The sequence below is a fragment of the Arvicola amphibius genome, chromosome 6 (genome assembly GCF_903992535.2).
Source record: "Arvicola amphibius chromosome 6, mArvAmp1.2, whole genome shotgun sequence".
In the NCBI taxonomy this organism is placed as follows: Eukaryota; Metazoa; Chordata; class Mammalia; order Rodentia; family Cricetidae; genus Arvicola; species Arvicola amphibius.
In genome coordinates this window covers 115,108,138-115,128,291 of record NC_052052.2, presented here as the reverse complement: position 1 = coordinate 115,128,291, position 20,154 = coordinate 115,108,138, and the positions used below count along the sequence as shown (strand labels likewise).

The 20,154-nt window shown below is 40.4% G+C and overlaps 1 protein-coding gene across 1 annotated transcript in view; it reads left to right on the top strand.

Moving 5' to 3' along the window:
* The window catches only part of Ryr2 (ryanodine receptor 2), a 387,717-nt gene that overhangs the window by 319,565 nt on the left and 47,998 nt on the right, over positions 1-20,154 (top strand). The window contains exons 81-87 of the mRNA XM_038334286.1: positions 1,830-1,929; positions 3,455-3,534; positions 5,345-5,421; positions 6,193-6,266; positions 16,716-16,796; positions 18,008-18,096; positions 19,851-19,979. Coding sequence (XP_038190214.1) covers positions 1,830-1,929; positions 3,455-3,534; positions 5,345-5,421; positions 6,193-6,266; positions 16,716-16,796; positions 18,008-18,096; positions 19,851-19,979 — 630 coding nt within the window. The remainder of the gene's footprint in view (positions 1-1,829; positions 1,930-3,454; positions 3,535-5,344; positions 5,422-6,192; positions 6,267-16,715; positions 16,797-18,007; positions 18,097-19,850; positions 19,980-20,154) is intronic.

Genomic DNA, 20,154 nt, shown 5'->3' with positions numbered 1-20,154 from the left:
TTCCTGGCTTTCTGAGGGTTGTCTTTGTACTTTAGGTAGAAGGATGGTTTCTTCCCTGACCAGTTTGGCTAGTGAAAACGGTAGGGGCAGTTCCACAGAGGGATTGTTTCTTGACACTGTCTTCCGAGAGTCTCTTTGGAGATGGAGTTGGTCGGACTTCACGAAGGTGGTGCCAGATGGGCAGTAGAAGGTTGTACGGCCCAACAGGAAGAAGCAAACGTTGATCACGAGTTTTAAACCACGACTGAAGAGCAGACAAAAGGGTCTTTTTTTGTTTTGTTTTTCTGTTTTTTTTTTCAAGCCCGTGTTGTAATGACAGTATGGTTTTTGTGTGTCTGTGTGGTTTCGTTTCTGTTCCGTTTTTGATTTCTCAGGAAGAGGTTTAAACATGAAGGCAACCCTTTTAGGCGTTAGCATGGCTACAGACGAAGCTCAGCGGCCTCCTTTATTTTCTTTCTCTGCTTCCATTTAGGCCTATCACATAATTTAAGAAAAAAAATTATCACAGGAGCTCTTAACTAAAGTATGGAAAAAAACCAACAAAAACACCTGATCAATTTTGTTTTTGCAGCACGATATTATCAAAGATTTAAGAAACAAATTTGCCAGCCTCGGCGAGAACTCTCTGGTAACAGCATAAATGTCTGTGTTGGTTGCTTTTGATTTGAAGGTTTCTTTTCTTTCTCTTTCTTTTTTTTTTCATTTGTTTGAGCCCATTTCTCCCTTGCCCCCCTCCTTTTGGTTCACTTTATTTCTCATACTCTGTAATGAGCAAGCCTTCATTTTTTAAACCTCTTCCATCTTTCAATGTCTATTTTCCGTACCTTGGATGGAAAGTTGACGGCAGCACAGTGGCCATCCTGGCTACTGCTGCGGCGCCTACTGCCCTAGGTCACGTATGTTTTGGCCGTTGTGTTAACGGACATGATACTAATTGAGCGTTTCATGTCCCATTGACTAAGCTTCTCTACCACGCCATTTGATGGACGCGCTGTCACAGGGCTCTATGCAACTTGCCTTCTGCAACTTATACTGCTTAGTTCCGTCTCAATTCTCCAGCGAACTGGATTGCTCAAGTGAATGATCATACCAGCCTTGAACTTGCTGTGCCTTTATATTTTTCCTTTTGATTTCCTTCTTTATGTTCGCAGTGGTAGCTTAAGTGGAAAAGAACAAACGCCAGCCATTGCTCTAGTGGTACCATGCAGTCTCTTTTGTTACCTCCTGAGAATACAAAATATAAAGGCACATTGCTTCTCTTATTCTTTGGGGGGGCAGTCGGGGTGATCTATGTCATAAATCCACAACTCAGTTGAAGCCTACCTTTTTTATCCATACCAGCTTTCAATTTTGCTTAAAACCTCAAGACGTCTAAGTTAATGTTCTTTTTGCTTTTGTTTTTCTGTGATTCACTGGTAACTTGCAACTCGAGCCATTTGCTGAGCAGTATCAAGTTATGGCCATGATCTAGGAGATTGCCAAAAATACATGACCAACTCTATGCACAGATGTACCAATCGGAACGTGCAAGTTTCAAAGATGAAGTGTGAAACAGGCTTTGGACTGATCAACCAATTAAAATTGAGAAAAAAATGCATCCTGATAAACCAATATTAAAAGTATATCTGGAAAAATATCAAGGGAAAACAAACAAACAAAACAAAACCATGAGTTGAATATGTGCCTATCTGTTTGATAACATTGGTGTTGAAATGGTCCATAATGTTGTCATAGAGCCCATACATGAAGAGATACCTAGAAATGTGGTCTGTAGAGAGCTGTTGTGATGTCTGATAGCCCCTACATAAATGGTTGGGATTTGTGTTCAGGAAAAAGAAATGGAGAAGCAGAAACTTCTCTACCAGCAAGCCAGACTGCACGACCGTGGGGCAGCGGAGATGGTGCTTCAGACCATCAGTGCCAGCAAAGGTAAGGTTTGCTTCTGTCCCCCAGGGGGCGCCATTCAGCACCAGCAAAGATGCGGTTTATTCATGTCCTATAAGGAGCACCACTCAGCCAGGAAGAGTGAGGTTCATTCTTGCCCACCAGACATAGGCTCCATTTTCTAAATGCTGTACCAAACACGAAGTCTGTGTTCTAGGAAAACTTTATTTATATTGCAGATAGAGGCTATACTTGGTCCTTGAGCCATAATCTACTGAATTTTGGTACAAATGTCTAGACATTTTAAATGAATCATTTAAAATTAATAAAAGATTGTCCACCTCATTAACAAGTCATTTCAAGATTATTTTCCCACGTTAGTAACATCTTTGTGAAAACATTTTTAAATGTTCTAAATATTGTTAAAAAGTTGCAAAATTAGATTACAGAATAAAATTAACCAGATACAGTATACAACTCAACGAATGAACTTCTGTATAGTTAGAATATCCACTTGGAACAGAGGTGTGGAACTTCCCACTTTTATACTTTCAGTACCGGATATATTTTATGCACTTACTACCACCAAAAAATAAAATAATCCACAGTGGAGTTAAATAGTTTCAAGTTTCAAATCTTCTTTCACGGCGCATGAGCATGCAGAGCTTAGAGTGTAGGCTGTTAAGTGAGATCGTACGATCTCAGGAAGAGCCACGTGCTCCCTCTTGTACAGCGTCCAGCCAGTCTTACAGATTTTAGCGTGTATATTATATACACAGTGTAACGTGTAGAGAGGAGAACAAGGCTAACTAGTAAATGTGGAGGAAGGACTGGGTGCAATAATGGATGTGAGCAAAACACTATTATTGTTACTTTCACTCAGATGGAGAAGGAAATGTGAAAACACTGGAAAAGGCTGGGTTCTATTAAGTAATGGATGTGTTATTAAACCCTGTTGCCCCAAGTAAAGGTGAATTATATAAAAATAAAATATAACCAATAATAGACAACTAGTTTTTTGTCATTATATAATTAACTTAAAACTAAAAATATGCTTAAAACAGCATATGAATGTATTAAAAGTAATGAATGAAAATGGCAAAAGTTAAAATGTGATACTTTTGAAAGAGGCTGAGACATTTTCATCCAGGGAAGCTTTAAGTAGCTCATACTCATTTAAATATTATCTTAATATGGATCTATTACAATCTTAATATAGATTATATATATTTATATCTAAGCTTTGAAATTTAGTACTTCTAATCTTAGTATTTCAGAGTCAACTTCTCTTCCCATTCTTTCCTATATCTCCATATAGTTTCCGTTCTTGAATACATTACACAGAATGTAATAAAAATGCTAGGTGTGGAAGACTGGTGTGGTTTGATTGCATCCCTGCTTTCTGGCACATACATCAGATGGCCCTCTTTCCATAACAGAGACTTATATGGGGTAATAAGGACTTTAAAACAATGTCGTGGTTTTTTTTTTTTTTGTCTGTTTGTTGAGGTAATGTAAGTCAACATCATGAGAGAAATGATAGGAATTCTATTGTTTCTATATTTTGAAGGAGACACTGGACCAATGGTGGCTGCAACTTTGAAACTGGGCATTGCTATTTTAAATGGTGGGAACTCCACGGTACAGCAGGTAACTAACACCATTGAGCAATCTGTGCAATGCAGTCCTCTATTTGTATTAAAATTTCATCATCAGGCCAGGTGGTGGTGATGCAGGCCTTTAATCCCAGCACTTGGGAGGAAAAGGCAGGCAGATCTCTGTGAATTCAAGGCCAGTCTGGTCTATAAAGCAAGTTCTAGGACAGCCAGAGAGACACAGTGAAACCCCTGACTCGGAAATATTTTTTTTTCATTAGCACATATCCCTTGTATGAAGCATTAAACTTCATACTGACATTTTTATTCAAATACCTCATATACTACAACAGTGTTTGCTCTCTCACTAGTCCCTCTTGTCCCCTCTCCCATTCCCACTAACGGTCTTCCTTTCCTCCACAGAGTCCCCTTGACTTTTATGTAGCAAACAGTACCTTCCCCTAAACCTTGAGTGTGCCTGTTTTCTCATATATACAGATGCTTCCTGACTAGAAATGGGCTTTTGTTTGATAAGTTCCTCACAGGTTGAAACCATGTGTTAACTACCTTAGTCCTATGAGATGGCATAGCCCCACAACACAGTAGAAGTTAGATAAAGGATAAGTTATTTGCCCACTGGTTGGTCCCAGTCCCTTGAAGGCAGAACCATAGTTCTCTGGTGGCCCCTAACTTTGTGTGAGACTATCACACTGCACATAGCCATGCTAGAAAAAAATAAAAATCTCAAATTCAAGGTATGCATTCTATGGAATGTGTATTCCTATTGTGGCATCATAAAGTTGAAAAATTCAAAATGAAACCATCATGTATGATTTGAAACCCCTGAAATGTAATGTCCTCATCAGGGATAGCTGTTTGGTGATGCTGAGTAATAAGCAATTGACAAGACAGACCTAGCCATTGCATTAGCATGTTTTGAATTCATAATCAGCCAAAATACTGATTATGGACCCTGAACACCCCTCTGACAATGGGGAAGAATCACTGGATGGGTCACTGCTCCCTGCTCTACCTCAGTTCTGCGACTGAGATGGTAAAAACTGAGATTCTACCATATCAGCCCGAGGATCCTCAGCTCTCTATTGCTGATGCTGCTTATAGAGGCAACCAAGCCTGGAAACCTGTGCAGTGTCCACAATGAACCTTCAGATGTATGTGTGCTAGAAGCCTGAATGTCTAAACACTTAAGCAGTGGCAGGAAGAAATTACCAATATCATCCTCCCAACATGGTGCTCACAGTTGCTCTTGTTCAGTTACAGCCACACTTGCCAGGTTGCATCAGTCTAACTCCCAATGGTTATCCTTACGTCACGGGAAAGAGCAATCAATCGTAATGCTTGTGGGCATGGACTTCTTTTAAACCTTTGAGAATAGAAAGCATGACTTGATTATTTATTTATACAAAGTCATTTTCTCCTGTACATTTTCACTGTACTCCTGCAGTGCTGGAGAAAATGACTTTCCTTCCTCCAGCCACCTAAAGACCTAAAGACCCTTACAGAAGGACAGGCCCCTAGCCTCCTCCGTGATGGAAATTGTGTATCCCACATCCGTGCAGGACTTATGCAAGTAATCACAGCAGCTGAAAGCTATCTAGGGGATAGTATCCCATAATACTCCACCCTTTCCCACAGCTCTCGCATTCTTTTGTCCCTTCTTTTGTGATGTTCCTTGATGGGGTGATAGAGATGTCTCACTGGAGGCTGAGTGTCCAAAAGTCACATAGTCTCAGGACTTCAACAAGTTATGGGTCTCTGTGTGTATAGGTTTTGTTTTGGTTTTGGTTTTAAAAGCTAACAGCGTATTGGTGTTCAGCAGCCATGTGTTTTCTGTGTTTCTGTAGAAGATGCTGGACTACCTGAAGGAAAAGAAGGATGTAGGCTTCTTCCAGAGCCTGGCAGGCCTCATGCAGTCTTGCAGGTGAGGATGCATGTTAGTCTTGCTTTACCCAGTGACTGCGACTCAAAGTATTTGTTTGGTATTACACAGTTACTAGACAAACAATAATTGTTCATGAACTAAGACTTAAAGAGAATTGGCAGGTGTTTTCTTATGGCCTGTCCTGTTTGTAGAGTGTTAGTAATGTCCTAAGTGATGCTTTAGTAGGGTGTTTTCAGAGTCTGTGGTCTTAAGTAGGGACCTCTGAGGACGAAGTGAAGTCTCCATACTTGAAAATAAGCCTTACAGTTTTGTTCTGTTTGAAGACATGGTAAAACAGAAAATTCTGTTCAGTATTTTTTGGAAACTTTGAAGGCCACTTTAGTGGGGGCATGCCTCATTTTGTGTTCTAGTGATTTTTAATCTCTCACTGCGGTGGTCATTATTCTCTACTCTGTACGTTCAGAGAACATTTGATTGGCAAGCCTTACACAAGCTCAATGCAAGCAGTTCCAGTTGCAGAAACTTAACATTGTATTTCTGCATATTTGTTGACAGTAATGTTCTCTCTGAGCTGAAGTCTACGAACCTTGTACTTGACTTTCACATAGATCACTCACTGTGGGCCCTGGAGAGAGGCGGGCCCGTCTGCCCCTAGGAAAATGAGAGTGGAATGCAGTGGATTGGAAAATGTGTTCAGCCTATGCCACCATGTAGTGCACATTTGAAGGCATTTTAGTGTCGGCATTTGCCTCCCTGAGCAAAGAAAATGACCCATTTGTCCTGTAAATGTCTTCTTCCTTTCGATTGTAGTGTCCTCGACCTGAATGCCTTTGAGAGACAAAACAAAGCGGAAGGACTTGGGATGGTGACTGAGGAAGGATCAGGTATTGATCACTTCAATGAGAAGGGTCCCTGACCCTGTTTCTCCTGGGATGTATTCATTTGCAATTACATTTTCAAGGAGGGAGAGCCAGAGGAGCTGTTTTTAAATAAATAACATGCTTATGAGCTTATTTGGAAGTTCACATGGCCACACCTCTAAAACCTATACTCCACATTAATCCTGATGCCACTGTCAATGTGCTTTCTCCTAGTTGGGTAGTCATAAAGAGAAAAAAGACTAAAAAGAGATAAAGACCCGTGCTGGAGAATTATCAGCAAAATCAAAGTACATGCAAGGAGAGATAATATTTTACTTTCTTTGGCCATCTTAGCAAGCTGCAGGCTCATTTTCTTCCTCCTTAGAACAATCACCCATTCGTCTCCTCCAGTCTCACCTGTGCCTATGTCCTCCCCTTTGATACACTTACCCTTCTCTCATCTTTTCAACTCTGGATCTTGTTTAATTAAGAAAAAAGATCAGAGTTTTTTTTATATATTTGAATAGTTGTGACTACTTTATTTAGACATTTCCCAGGTTCATGCCATCTAAGAATGTTTCTACCAACAGAAAGATTGTCATGTAATAATGCCCTGAAAGCAGGAGCGCTCAGTGGTACCTGTTCATTTTAGGAATATTTATCAAGAAAAATTACCTTCAATTTTTTTTGTTTCAATTTTGTTTATTCTTTTATTTCTGATTTTAAGACCATTTTAGTGTCTGTGTGGCCCTGCCTATTTTTTCTGCTTCTGTTTGCTTGGTCTGACTTAGACTTGGCACAGTGGCAGGCGGCATATTAGTTTTGGAACACTGCATCCTTTCTTGGATTAATTTTATTTCAAAAATAAATGTTGTGCCATCTGCCATCCGTAACTTTTCCTGGCCATTCTGAAATATTGTTGAATGAACTAATCATTTTGTGACTGTGCATTTTTGTTCTCACCAGTAGGAGAGAGCCGTGTCTTTCTTGCTATCTCCTGTCTTTTGTCACTGGGACATACTGTGACCCTGCTAGACCCACGTGGCTTCTGTGTTACTTAATTGTGTTGTTTTCACAAATAGGTCCAGCCATCACCTTCACGCCATCTGGTCCTTTAATCATTTCCTCCTGTCAGGAGGCTCGATCACCAGCACCACTCTAGACTTTGGATACTTTCCTGCCCCAGGGCCCAGTGAGAGAAGAGGGGGATATTAGAAACCTCAGGGCACTTGCCTGCCTGCCTGGAGGATCTCAGTGTCCTGGGGAGTTTTTAGTTGTACAATACCAAAAAGAAAATGAATCTTCTGCCCAAAGTCTCACTCCCCAGGTTAGAATTTGGAGTTAATTTAGCTTCCCCTCTAGTTATTCTTATTAATTATTAAAAGATCAGGTTTTAGTTCTCAACCAGAAAGGCCAAGGCAGCGGCCATGTGAGTGTGACAGTTACGTATATCTATCAGGAAAAGGTTGGTGTTTCTCTCTGCATTATTTTTTGTATCACACACAAATTACCTGGATTAATAAATTACTTTTCTATTTCCTTAAAATAGTAATGAAAACCATACATTCAACTTCTTTCTCTTTTCCATCTCCTTTCCTTTCAACAACTGTCATGTTCCACCTTCCTTTTCTCAGCCATCACTCATGAGCGTGGTAACTATGGAAACCAGACGGTTGTTTGTTTATTTGCTTTTTGCCTAGGCTACCTATGTGTACATACTTGGTAGTCGCTGTTTTGTTCATTTTTTTTTCCTTTTTATTGTCTGTTTTGATAAGTAGATTGTTTAATGTCTTTCCTGCATCCTGTTTCTTTCATTTATAAACCCAGGTGTCTTCCTTTCTTTTGCCTTATTTCTGTGAAGTTGGACTATTACTCAAATACAAGATTACAAAGGGACCACAGGATTTAAATAACTTTGTTTTAATTTGCTCTCTTATGTTTCTTTCATTTATACAATGGTCCTCAAGGGTCCACCCAGTGTTTGCGACTGTCGTGTGAATGAAGGAGTCCTAGAATTGTGTGTACCCATCCCTCTGTGTTGTGTCCATCATGAACACACTGTGGCTTTATGACTGTACCGTGTGCATGGCAATCTGTGACTCATCAGGAGAAGTGACCTTTGAGTAGCCAAGTGTACTGGCCTTCCAACAGGAAGCCCCTGGGTCATTTTCTCTTCCTTTGAAAATATCACAGATTTAAAAAGTCCTTTGGCTTAAAAGTTAATTTTCATCCTTGGGGCTAAATTAAAAAAAAAAAAAAAACAACTCAAAATAACGTCACCATTTTACTCTGCAAAGAGACAATGTTTACAGCCTCTGAAGAGCAGTGCAAGAACTGATCTCTAGCACCGCGTCTCCAGCTCTACTTTAAGAGTTCTTGTAGAAACTCACTTTGGATGTATGTCTGTCATCCCTGTGCTCAGTCCATTAGTTTCTTTTTTTTTTTTTAAAAAAAATATTCTATATAAGGAGAAGGAAAAATTGGTCATCCTTCAGAAAATCCTTCACCTTCCTTTCAAGACTCATACCACACAGGCTCGGCACTGGGGAAACAATGACTAAACCCTGTCTTCTCAGCCTGGCACACTGTTTTAATGAAGGGATGTCTGTTCCTGCTGGTGATCCTATGACCACAGTTAGAGAAGTCATGAACTCACGTGATGGAAGGTTTCGGTACCCACAGCTCTTCCAGTAAGGGAAGCAATAGGCTGGATGTTATGGGAGAAGAGACAGATGAATCAGGAAGGTGATCTGACTTGGTGGACATCACACAGCTGCTTTGCAAGGCCAAGGTGGAAATGTGGGCATGCTGCTTCATTCCAGTGAGTTTGTGGATTCTGAGTCGAGCCAATTTTTGCACATCTTATTGAAGCTTTGGAGTATTTATTTATTTTTCTTTTTCTCTTCCTTTCTCTCTCTCTCTTCTTTTTCTTTATTGAACATTTTGCTATTATTGGTGCTATTCCTGATCTGATCAGGAGAATTCCATTAGGAATCAGGGGTTAGTTTCAGGTTTGTATATAGAGATTTTGGACAAATGATGTGCTTTCTTACTTTCTAACTGCGGGCTTTTGCCATGTTATTTGGCCCCTGTCTTCTCTGCTGTTTATGCTCTCTACTTTAATGTCTTCCATTTTGTCAAAGACCTATGTCTCCCAATCAAAAACAAACCAACAAAACAAGCAAAGAAACAAAAAGACAAAAAGAAAACAGCCAGAAAACCTTTAACAACTGTGTTTGATGGCTTTATGGTATACTCAGTATTGCCCTTTTTGCCTCTCTGTATATTTTATATTTGTATAGGTTCTTAAAAATGGCAAGAGGACAGCGGGGCATAGTAGTGCAGGCCTTTAATCTCAGCACTTGGGAGGAAGAAGAGTTTGAGACTGCCCTGCTCAGTATTCTGAGTTCCAGGACAGCCAAGACTACATAGTGAGACCCTGTCTCAGGAAAAACAAACAAACACACAATGCCCATATTTCCTCTCATCCTTGGATTTCTAGCTTGTTCTTTCTTGAGACCATTTAACCTCATTTTCAAGGCATCAGGAACTGAAAAGTGTAGTTTTTCTTCTTTCCCAACTCTTCTGGAACACAGCAGAAGAGACCCTGTTTTGTTTTGATCATTGTGGATGTCATACACAAGATAAAACTTTGAGGTTAATCTGATTCTATAGAATTTGTTTGATTAAAAATAAGTTCCTTCTAAACATTAAACTGAAAACACCTCTTCTCCCCAATATCAGCTCTACTTAAAAATATTTCACCATGAAGTTGTAATATTTATTGAGACTCCCAAATTCACATGAGGTTGAAGCACCAAAGATTAACTTTTAATTAATTAAACAGAATGGATTCTATTAATCTTGAATGATTGGCTACCTTAGCTTTTATTAAAGTGTTTTGTTTTATTGCTTCATCATGTACTAGCTTTCTTTCCTCCAAGACTTTCAAATTCCATTCAAAAGTGAGTCTTGGTATTCTTTGTATTTTATTCTGCCCTCTTGCTTTTAGGAAAGGCTTTGATGTTGGTTCATGGAACTAAATAAGTTTCCTTATGAACCTTTGAAACACCCAGTGGAATCTGAGTGTCTGAGATGTGCTGGCTGGTGTCCTGGGCACTGGAGATGATTTTGAGAATTCCATGTTATGTAGAGATTTATAAGCATAAAACTTCAGAACAGTCTCTTGTATGAGTGAACTTACTGGAAATGCCTCCAGTCAGGGTCATGACTTGTCATAATAGGATGACATTTGGCCTGACGTGGGAGTCTTTAAGCAGAAGGATGCCAGGGACTCCCTGTAGAAGGGGCAGCACAAGAAAGTTTAATATACAGAATGAAAGTGAGGATTGTGAATAACCTGGTCAGATTGAAGAGATTATTTGATCAGTGTAGACAGTAGAACAATAGTTAATGATGTCGATGTAAACCAAAGTCATACCTCAAAAGGAATACAAGAGAGTTTATTCTGGAGCCAAGTATGAGAGACCATATCTCAGTATGGTTAACAGTTTCAAGAAGTTTTTTGTTTTTGTTTTTATTTGTTTTTATAGTAACAGAACAATGAAGTTTTAAATAAAAATATTTTAACTACCTTGGTGGCAATGTCAAGTGGTGGGTTACAGAAGGCGAGGAAGTCTCTTCTGAAGGCATTGCCTGTGGTTGGATGCCAGGGGCCATTTGTATATTACAAAGGATTTGCCTAATAATCTTAGGGATGCTAGGCCCCCTGGACTAGTTATTTATGGGGCTGAAATAGCCCCAAATAGTTCGGTTCTGAATGTGAACCATCTCAGCTCTCCACAGATCACAGAAGTTCTGATCAGATCTGTCGTTTACCCTTGCAGAATGTCGAACATGCCGATCTGCCTTTCTCTATGAACTTCAGTTTGCAAAGGGAAACCTTGTAGCTCTTCTTTGCCCTGCCGAGAAATGTCTGATTTTTTCCGGCACTGTAGCATATCCTTAAATAAGTGGCCGATGTGTGCAGTGCTAGATGACCCAAATGGGATGAAGGTCGTAACATCCCTGGCAGAAGAATGTGTCTAGAAGGTTGCCCTGACATTCAAAGCACACAGATTTCTCAGGAAGACTGTTGTAATAAACAGGCCACAGGTCCTCCAAAGACAGTGGCCACCGTTCATTCCTTCATGACTGTCAAAGAGTCCTGAGGCATGTCTAGGGACAGAATGCAGGGACGTCTTCAGAGTAGACTTTTCATTATTAAAGGAATACAACTGTTTATCTGGAGAGTATTCTCAGTAGGCTGGTGCTTTTGGGCTTTGAGGCCACATCGTGGATGAAGGTGACCCTTGTCTGAAGGGAAGGTAGTCAGCTAGAATGTTGATGAACAAAAATGATGAAGGAATCGCAGAAAGAGAAGTGACCGCCGAGATGCCAAAGTGCTGGCCATACGAAAAGCAGTCTCCCAAAGTTTGGAAATTGCCTGCAGCTATTTTAATCCACAAAATGCTCAGTCAGTCTGCTGTCTCTCTTTTTTTTTATTGTCTTGGCCACTGAAATAGGAACATCTTGCATACACAGTTTCTCACTAACTCAGTTTTAGTGGTTGTGTTCTGTGGAAATTATGCGTTGTTATAGATACAGCCTACTTAAATACACTGTGGAAATTACATGTTGTTATGGATACAGCCTGCTTAAATACACTGGTTTAAAAGTCTAGGCCGTTAGACCTAGACTTCCATGCTTCATTTCTTCCAAGCTTCACCTTTGCTCCTTGACTCTGGTTTTTATGGCTGTGATTAAGTACCATGAAACAAGCTGGGGAGGAAAGGGCTCATTTCTATAAGCTTACAACTCTCACGGCACTCTTTCACTGGGAAAACAGCAAGAACTGAAGACAGGAACCTAGAGGTAGGAACTGAAACACAGCATGGAGGAATGCTGCATACTGGATTATCCCCCGACTACTTTTTAGTCTACTTTCTTACACCTCCCAGTACCACTTGCTCCTGGGTAACATACTTCTTACAGTTGCCTGGACCCACCCTTGCCAATCATCCGTCAAGAAAATATACCGCAGGCTTGCCATAGGCCAGTCTCGTGGAGCAATTTTTTCAACTGTGGCTCCCTCTTCCAAAACGACTCTAGCTGTGTTATGCTGGCACAAACCAAGCAACACATTCCTATTGTGTTTTGCAAGTTTCAAAGCATGTTTATGGGTTTAAGCCAATTCAATTGCTCAAGCACAAAATGAGAAGATGGCGAGTTTGTTCGGCTCTATTGCAAAGTGGGGGATCAAAGGTGAAAGACTGCTTGTATTAGCTCCTTTACCTGTTTCTGTGATCAAGCCTCCAGACAGGGGCAACTTAAGGGAGAAAGGATCTAGTTTGGGTTCACAGTTCAAGGGCACAGTCTATCATGCTGGGAAGTCATGGCAACACGAGTTTGAATAGCTGGTTACATTAGAGTCGTGGTCAAGGAACAGAACAAAATGAATGCTATGCTCAGCTGCGCTCTCTATGTAATACAGTCCAGGATTCCTCACTCGGGAAACAGGCCTGTGCACTGTCATTTAATGTCATTAAGGTAATCTCTCCCACAGGCCTGGCCAGAGGTCTATCTTCTAGGTGATCCCAGACTCTGTCAGATTAACAATTACTGCTAATCATCACACTTTCCCAAAGCCACACATTGAAAATAATGTCTTTGGGTTCTAAAACATGAGTTCATAATGTAAAGAACATATACCATCCGTGATGGTTGGTAGTCCAATATTTCAGTAGTTACTGATGTTAGTTTTACAAGGTCTAAATGGGATGCCACACTGGATTCAGAAAGACCATGTAATCTGGAAAAGCACTGATCCTGCCTGCCTCCACTATAGACTGTGGGGTTGTTCAATTTCAGGGCGCTGTTCATCCAAAAAGGCACCTGACCTAGCAGAGCCATTTGGATGCTTATTGGCAGTTACTGTTCTCAGGTATTTACCTGCAAATGACTATATGGTCTTAGTCAAGTTTCCTACATTCCAAATGTTGATTAAATTACAAAAAAAGATTATACCTACCTATTTTAAATTATTGTTAAGTCTCAAATCATGTTTCTAACACAAACTCATGGTCACTCAGTGTGAACTGTGAGGCCATTTTTTAAAGGCACAGTTTTTTGCTATTTGAACTGTGAGATAACCATTGGAGTTATGGGTATGCTGCTTAAAAAGTGATATTAAAACTAAACAATTAAATACCCAAGTTTTTGCTACTTAACATTATTTTCGGTATTAATTCTTCAGCTTTTTGGCATCACAGAAAATAAATATTTAAGTCCTCTGAAAATCAATTTTAATTTAATTTTCTTCATTTCCATGGGGTATTTCTGAGATTCATTTGAATGAGGGCTGCTGAGGGAAGTCTTCTGATACAGACACCATCATGGTGCTCATTATCAGACATATTAATATTGCAGAACCATGCCACAATGGCAACACTAGCCCTTGGGGCCTATCCTTTTCCAGTTATTCATGTGCATACTAAATAGAAATTTCACAAACATTATTAAATTTTATGGACCTATTAATATATATTGTTAATTAATTATACATCATCAATATTAGTAGCAGCTGAACCAAGCTTTAGTTGGAAACAGCTTAAGAGCTTCAAATTATGTCCATGGTCATTCTGAATAATCCCTAGTTCTACACACAGTCTCTCTCTCTCTCTCTCTCCCTCCCTCCCTCCCTCCCTCCCTCCCTCTCTGTCTCTCTCTCTCTCTCTCTCTCTCTCTCACACATACACACACACACACACACACACACACACACACACACATCTCCACCCCTAGGACAAATGTCTTATTCAACTTAAAGATATAATCATTCATTATACAAACTGGATAAACCAACTATAAGAATAATAACAGTGTGTTAACTTTATTAGGTCTCATAAAAGTGGAATCACTGTTTTATTCTTAGTTTAAATAAAGTCTATCTAGTTTCTTCACAATGAGAATTTAAAATGCTGTGAATATTTTACTCCTTCACTATGAAGGTGATTTCCATAAACTATAAAGACGATTAAACATAAGCAAACAAAAATCTCTCAGACAGGCACGCTGCTCCAGTCTTTACTGTGTCCTCACTGCTTCTCCCCTTGTCAACTTTTAAAAATTATCCTTTTATGATTTGTAAATACACCGAAGATGATGAAGAGCTGCTGGCAGGGTACATGGTAGCCCCATTTTATAGACGGAAATAACTAAGATGTGAAGAACAAACTCCTCACAAGCAACAGCATCCTAAATAATCCCCTCTGTGTGATACTATTGGACATCTTAAGCTGCTCATAGAGTAAAGCAGAGGGCTATGATTCATCATATTCATATCATCCCCCAATGACCATTATAAATATCCCAAGGCCATAAAGGCAGTTTCAATGCCATCTCACTCCTCCGTTTCGCCACTTGTTATTAATTTTAGTTTGCATCTGACAGAGGGATTTCCTTTGCATAGATCACAAAACAGCCTTGTTGATTGTGCACCATCTGCAGACATAAAGCCATCTCTGTCTCTGTTACTAGACCACACCTACTGGCAGCATGGGCAATGGCAGCATTTTAACGGAATAGCAGTGAGTTCATGAGGCAGAAACATGCTGGTACATACCTGATATCACTGATAGTAAGCAGAGGCTTGGCTCATCCCTCCCTTCCTTCTGCCTTCTCCCCCATTCTGCTGTCTGCAGTGTCCTTAAATAAGTGAAGTTTCTTGTATGTGTCTCAGCTTATAGTAAAGAAAACAGCATTCTGCCAACAACAGTGAGTTTGGTTACAATTTATTTCACATCAGGCACACAAGTAGACCACCTCAATATTATTACATTAGAGTTATTTTTTCTGAATAATTTCTACAAGGCTTATATTTTCCATTAGCATTTTGAACATTGAAAAAATATGCATATGCTATTTTCCATTTTCTGAAATAAAAAAAATCAATGGGCTCACAGGGAAAGAATCAATATGTCTGAATGAACTCATGATTTTTTGATTTCAATATCATTTTGAAGAGTCTTCTGATTTATATGGCTCATGAAAATGATACCCAGACTCATCAATGGAGAGTTTAGCTTGTCTATCAGCCTAAACTGTTCTCCTATCATGGACCTAAGCGTTGAGGAATGGACTTATCAGCCATGTGTGGAGGTTCCTCTTAATCTTTGAACTTGCTGCATCGTTAGACTGGTACACTTGGCGATTGTATCATATCTTGGGGGTGAATAGGGAAACAAGTACAGTGATTATATATACTTTTTAAAGTGTTTACATTAGTTATCAAAATGGTTTTGCTTCTTACCCCTACCATTATATGAAGCCTCTCACTTTGAAAGTCACAGACTACGGACTGGTAAGTCCATCAGCTCTCTTGTCTCCATGATCATTCATTTTTCTAGCTGAGCACATGAACATTGGTTGCATAGTGTTATTTCTAAATCCAAACTATTTCCAGCCTGTGAAGTTATCATTTTATTTAAAAACATTACTACATCCATTCACTGGCAGAACAACTTTTTTTTGGTCATTTTGCTTTCTAAACAAATGTACATTCCCAAGAAGACATTCATAATTTTGACATTTTCCCAGTTGCACATTTTTACTTTAACAATCAGTTTTCATTTCTGTGATGCTGTTTCATGTTTGTTTCTTTCCTTGTGTTTTTTGTGTCCTGAAGGAAACTGTGATTGTGAATTGCAAAATAGGTAAGGGATCAAGTCCTTTCCCAAGTCTCCATCCTTAGCCATGAAGTGTTTGTAGGTTTTATAATTCAAGATGGCTTCTGCCCGAGGGCTGTCCATCTTGTTTTCTTACCTTTCTATGTTAGTGATCAGCTATCGGCTGAGCCTCCAAGTCTTTTTTGGGGTTTCACATGGACAGTGCTCCCCATGCCCTGAGAATACCCCCAATAGACATATCTCTATTTGAGACACCTGAGGCACTGGCTTTTTCAGTTGACAAGTTGATGAACTTTTTAAGCGAGTTGACCATCTCTAGCAGTTGACAGTTTTCATGAAGCTCTTTTAATTATTATTTATGAAAAGAAACCGTTGGTGCTGTTTTATAGATACGTTAGTGGCTTTGCTGTGAGCCATGGGATGATACCTTGGGAGCAAAGCAAGTCTAGCATTTATAAAAGATGCAGAGTTCATTGCTCATCACAAAACAAGATAGTGGGGAAGGAACTTATAACCTTTGGGGTTTTGTAAAATGTTGCCAACCCATGCTGCTGCTTTTAACAGAGAGAAATCTGAGTTTTAAGACTGACCTGTTCTTTTCTGATAAAGAAAAAGTACATCTATCTGCCAAGCGCATGATCCTAGGAGCTTCAGATAGAAGTGTAGTGGCTGGGACTCGATTCTGTTCTGGGGGCAGAAAGCTGCTAGCTGGGTATGCAAGTGTTGGAGGTGGGAGCGAGAGGGGGCACCTGGGCATGGTCACATTCATCCTCTGCCCTTCCCACAGGAGAGAAGGTACTGCAGGATGATGAGTTCACCTGTGACCTCTTCCGATTCCTGCAGCTGCTCTGTGAGGGACACAACTCAGGTGGGTGATCTGCAACCCTGGCTGGTGAGAGCAAGGACTTTACGCTTACAGCTGTGACAGCAGTAACCATGGCTTCCAACTGCAGTTGAGCTTCTCAGTTGGTGGGGATTGAGCCTTGTGCAGACACTGAGCACTGTGCCATGAGAGTTGATATGGGGAACTGTACCTTTGAAAGTCTTTGAATGGCCTTTCCCTCCCTCCCTCCCTTCCTCCTTCCCTCCCTCCCTCCCTCCTTCCCTCCCTCTCTCTCTTCTTCCCTTCATCCCTTCCTTCTTCTCTCCCTCTCCATTGTTCTTTTTTTCCTCTCCCTTTCCCCCTCCCATCTCTTCCTCTCCTTCCTATCTCCCACTCTTGTTCCCCCACCAACTCCCAGTACTTCTCCCTCCCAGTTTTTGAGACAAAGTCTCACTGTGTAGCCCTGGCTGGCCCCTGACTGGCCATGTACACCAGGCTGAACTTGTACTTGCAGCTGTCCAACCTTTGCCTCCCAAGTGCTGAGATTTCAGGTGTGCACCATGCACCTAGCTCTGCTTGATTCTTCCCAGTATTGTAATGTTAGAGAAAACAATGGCTGTGAAAATCATATAGTAATAATACGAATAATATAATTAGATATTTTCATAGTAATGTGGACAGCTGTCTCTTTTGTACTAGTTTTATTGACTTGGGTGCACACTTGTCTATGTTGCTTTATAGATTTCTATTCCTGGTTTTCATACCCTCTCTTGGCCAGCCTGCAGGTCCAAAAAGGCAGGACTCACACTTCACTGTTGTCTTTGTGTTCTAAGCATGTCTGTGCAATACTTCAGAGCTCACAATTCCTGAATACATAATTCTGCTTATATGAATTCTGTCATAATTCAGTGACAAAAACCTCAGACACATATGTCCAGAGCTCTAGAGTGTGGGATAAGGTGATGCTAGCGATATCTTAATTCAAAATTGAGCACTGTTGTTCCAAAATGCTTCTAACTGTTTTGGGAGATGATAACTCACTTTGGTTTTCGTTTATGTGGCTGGAAATCAAATCTGGGTCTACCACTAGTTAACTGTGGTTTATAGAATGTGCAAGTGATTTCATGTTCAAATGATCAGAAAAAACACCTTTTAACTACCCTAATTTTGCTGTTGAGGGCATCAATGACTGGTAGGGTCACCTTATTTTGTACTTCTGAGGGGATATTAATAAAAAAAAACTTGTAATTGTGTAGATTTTCAAAATTACCTGAGAACTCAGACCGGCAACAATACGACTGTCAATATCATCATCTCTACCGTGGACTACCTTCTCCGCGTGCAGGTAAGTGGCCACACCTGCCAGCTACAAGTGATACTGGCGTCAGCCGGCCAACTGCAGAAGTAACATTAAGTGTGTTTGAATATGTGTGGATTTACGGCCAGATATGGTGTGGGCTTTGTCTTTGATCACAACCTTCCCGTCATTCTTAGGGAAAGCTGGCAGGACTTAGGCCTCTGACCCTGACTCCTGCCATGCTCATTACTTTCTCTGTGTAGATGTATGCTGTTTGTAACCTCTCATTTTGAGCTCAGTGGCATTTTAAATTCATTTCTGTTTTGTGAAGCACTTGGATGCATGGTCCTTGCTTCTTCAGTTGAGACAGAACTGGGGAGAATATTTGAAACATTCCTAAAATTAGGATAATCTATCCCACTGCCACCCTGCATTCAACTTTGATGCCCCAAGCCTAGTTTTACATTTGTCTTAATATTTTCACTCATTTAAATTTTACCCTAACATCTTGTTGCTTAGAAACACCTTTAACACTATACTTACATTTAACCTGTTGTTTGCTGGGTTGGAGCTGAGGGGATGAGACTGTCCTTACGTTAAAGCTGTTTGCTGGGTTAGAGCTACAGGGATCAGACTATACAATGACAGCAACTCTCTAAAGGTTTTAGTTCTCTCGTTTCCTGTAAAAATGTCAGGCCGAGTATTAAGCAAGCAAACAAAAACCTAGAAGTTCAAAATTCCAGTTTTTTCCTTGATATTAAAAAAAAAAAATCTCCTTGGAACCAGGATTCTGACCCAAAGTCCTGAACCCACACTGAATCCCAGGAAGCTCTTAAACTTGTGATTTTTCTCTTAGGTTGTCCCCAACCACCAACACCTGGGATTACAACATAACATTAGCAGGATGCATCTATATTCCTTCAAACATAAAGGGATATGACATTTTAGTCTCTTTCCCTCTCCTCTCCTCTTCTCTCCTCTCTCCTCTTTGCTCTCCCCTCTTTTCTTTTCTTTCTCTTTATCCCTTCTTCTGTTCTACCCCCTCCTTTCTTCCTCCCTCTCACTAGCCCTTCTCACTATCTACCCCTTTCCTTCATTTCTTCCTTCTTCCCATCATTCCTCTTCTTGATAGGAGAAAAATCCATTATGAAGCAAACATATCAAAGGCACTTTTGAAAAAGTATTTGTGAGTTCTTAAAGACTATGTCACCAAATTCAAATGTGGTTCATATAAAATTATTATTCATTTAGCCAACAAAGACCTCTTTCAAGTGTGAGTCCATGGGACATATCTGTGAATATCAACCTCACAGGTGTTGGTGTTCGGCTCTTAGTGATCGTGAGCAAGCCAGCCACTGTCCTTAACTACAAAAGCTAGGAGTATCATGGAATTGTCTTCCTGAAATACTCTTAGCTCCTCTGGAGAAAACGGAGCACAGATGTTTTTAACTCCAAAAACATTGTACCATGGCCTGTCTGCTTGCCAGGCTCACATTATAAACACCAAATTTCACTCAGTGTATAAATGCATTAGTCTTCCTGAATTATTGCAGTTGTCAAAATCAAGGTGATCAGAGAGGAATTCTTGAAGCTAAGTTCTCTGTTATTTTGAGGGGAGTGTTGCTGGGGGTGTGGAGGGTGTTCCACACTGTATGCGTGGGGAGAAGGCTGATGACCAGGGTTTAGTTCCCAGTTTTCCTTTTGCCATTATATCTAAGCTCTCTGTCTGTGCTGGCTTCAAGCCTGGCTGGGGCACTGATAAATGGCCAATGCCCCTCCACAACGTGGTCTCTGTTTTCCAGGAGTCCATTAGTGATTTCTATTGGTACTACTCTGGGAAAGACATCATTGATGAGCAGGGCCAGCGCAACTTCTCCAAAGCCATCCAAGTGGCGAAGCAGGTGTTCAACACTCTCACGGAGTACATCCAGGTAAACACCAAAACCTTTCTACTACTCAAGAAAAGAAAAAAAAAACGTTTTAAAGAGACTCTTCTGACTGGGTCTGGTGCCACAGACTTATGATTCCAGCTAATCAGGATGTAATACAGAAAAAATCTGAAACTTGAGGCCTGCCCGGGCTGCAGAGTGAGATCTGGGCTAACCT